Source organism: Triticum aestivum, unplaced genomic scaffold, assembly GCF_018294505.1.
Source record: "Triticum aestivum cultivar Chinese Spring unplaced genomic scaffold, IWGSC CS RefSeq v2.1 scaffold35193, whole genome shotgun sequence".
In the NCBI taxonomy this organism is placed as follows: domain Eukaryota; kingdom Viridiplantae; phylum Streptophyta; class Magnoliopsida; order Poales; family Poaceae; genus Triticum; species Triticum aestivum.
Window position 1 is genome coordinate 3,237 of NW_025231598.1, and position 1,630 is coordinate 4,866.

The 1,630-nt window shown below is 42.7% G+C and overlaps 1 protein-coding gene across 1 annotated transcript; it reads right to left on the reverse strand.

Annotated features, from left to right (window-relative positions):
* Window positions 1–126: 126 nt before the first annotated feature.
* On the reverse strand, window positions 127–1,623 carry LOC123175832 (LRR receptor-like serine/threonine-protein kinase EFR; the record flags this gene model as incomplete). Its single annotated transcript, XM_044590336.1, has 1 exon — window positions 127–1,623. A coding segment is annotated over one exon (1,497 nt), but the record flags the coding sequence as incomplete, so codon positions are not given.
* Between the last annotated feature and the right edge of the window lie 7 nt (window positions 1,624–1,630).

Here is a 1,630-nt window from a genome sequence, read left to right on the forward strand (position 1 = left end):
GGTGTTTCTACACATGTTTACATACAAATTTACCTCTAGCTCTTTGTCGACTGATTCTACTCTTAGATTGTACTGAAAGGTTTGGCCATTTGCATGGTTTGTATGTTCTGACATTTGAACAGAGTATCAGTAAATTTTACTAGTAAGATTGTTTGACGAAAGATCTAGTTTGTAAAGTGATGTAAGGCTACCAACCTGAATAGGTATGTTACCCTCAAGATTGTTCTGACCAAGGTCTAAAAGCGAGAGTTGTTTCAAGTTCCCTAAGGCGGGTGGTATAGGGCCTCCAAGTTTATTGTTTCCTAGATCGAGATATGTCAACTGAGTAAGCTGGCCAAGGGATGATGGCAATGTCCCAATGAAGCTGTTCGCTTGGAGGGAAAGAATTTGTAACTGTGTTAGCTTCCCAATCCATTGTGCAATCGTACCTGTTAAATTGTTATCTTCAAGTACTAGAGAAAACAAGCTTCCAAGATTCCCTATGCTTGGGGGCAACTTCCCCAAAAGATTGTTTCGACCAAGATATAATTTAGTGAGGCTACGGGAGAAGTTACCTATCATATTCGGTATAGCTCCATGTAGCTGATTTTCATATAGCGACAGTGCTTCGAGACTAGTGCAGTTTGTTAACGCGCTAAAGAATTCCCAGATTTGGCTTTCAATAGCTTCAAGATTGTTAAACCCAAGGTATAATAAATGAAGTTTTGAAAGTTTGCCTAAAGAGCTTGTAATTTCACCAGTGAAATTGTTATTTCCTAATTCTAGCGTTTGCAGCCATGTAGCATTGCCTAGTGAAGCCGGTATTTGACCTTCAAACATGTTGCTATTCAAGTAAAGCTCTTGGAGATTTGGTAGGTCGTTGCCTATGGTAGGTGGTAGTGTATTGTTTAGCATATTTGACTCCAAGCCTAATATTTGAAGAGATTTAGAAAGATTGAAGAGAAACCAAGGGAATCCAACTAACAACCTATTTCCCCCTAGGTTCAACCTCCACACATTTGTCAGTTTCCCAAACTCATTAGGAATACGTCCAGTTAGATTATTGTACGCAAGGCCAAGTCTTTGTATGCTTGTGATGTTGCCGAGGATTGGCGGGATGATCCCGGTGAGATTATTCCAGCAAAGTCGCAAAAGTGAGAGATTGGAGAGGAGGCCTACTTTTGGAGGAATTTCGCCTACTAGGAAGTTTGTATTAAGATCGATTTCCCTTAAGCTGGAGCAGTTGATAATTGCATCTGAGATACTATCATGCAACCGGTTGACGCTCAGGTCAAGGACTTCGAGTTTTTGCAGATGGTTCATAGGAGGTAACCGGCCAGAGAAGCCATTCGTGGATTGGTTCACGGTTCTGAGGAACGTAAGGTTCCCAATGGAGGAGCTGATTTGGCCGGCCAGGTTTAGTCCAAAGTGTTCAAGCACCACCACGCGCCATAGACAGTGGTTAGCGCTAGAGTTCCAAGAGCTGAACCATCCGGAGGGATCAGAACTGATCCCATGCCTGAAAGTTGGCAGCCAGAGCACATCAGTGTTGTTATCAGGAAGCGTTGCACAATTGATTTTGCTACCACCCAAATAGAGCTGCAGCAATGCCAATAGTAGAAGGATGGCTGGGGCTCTAGGTCGCTTGTTA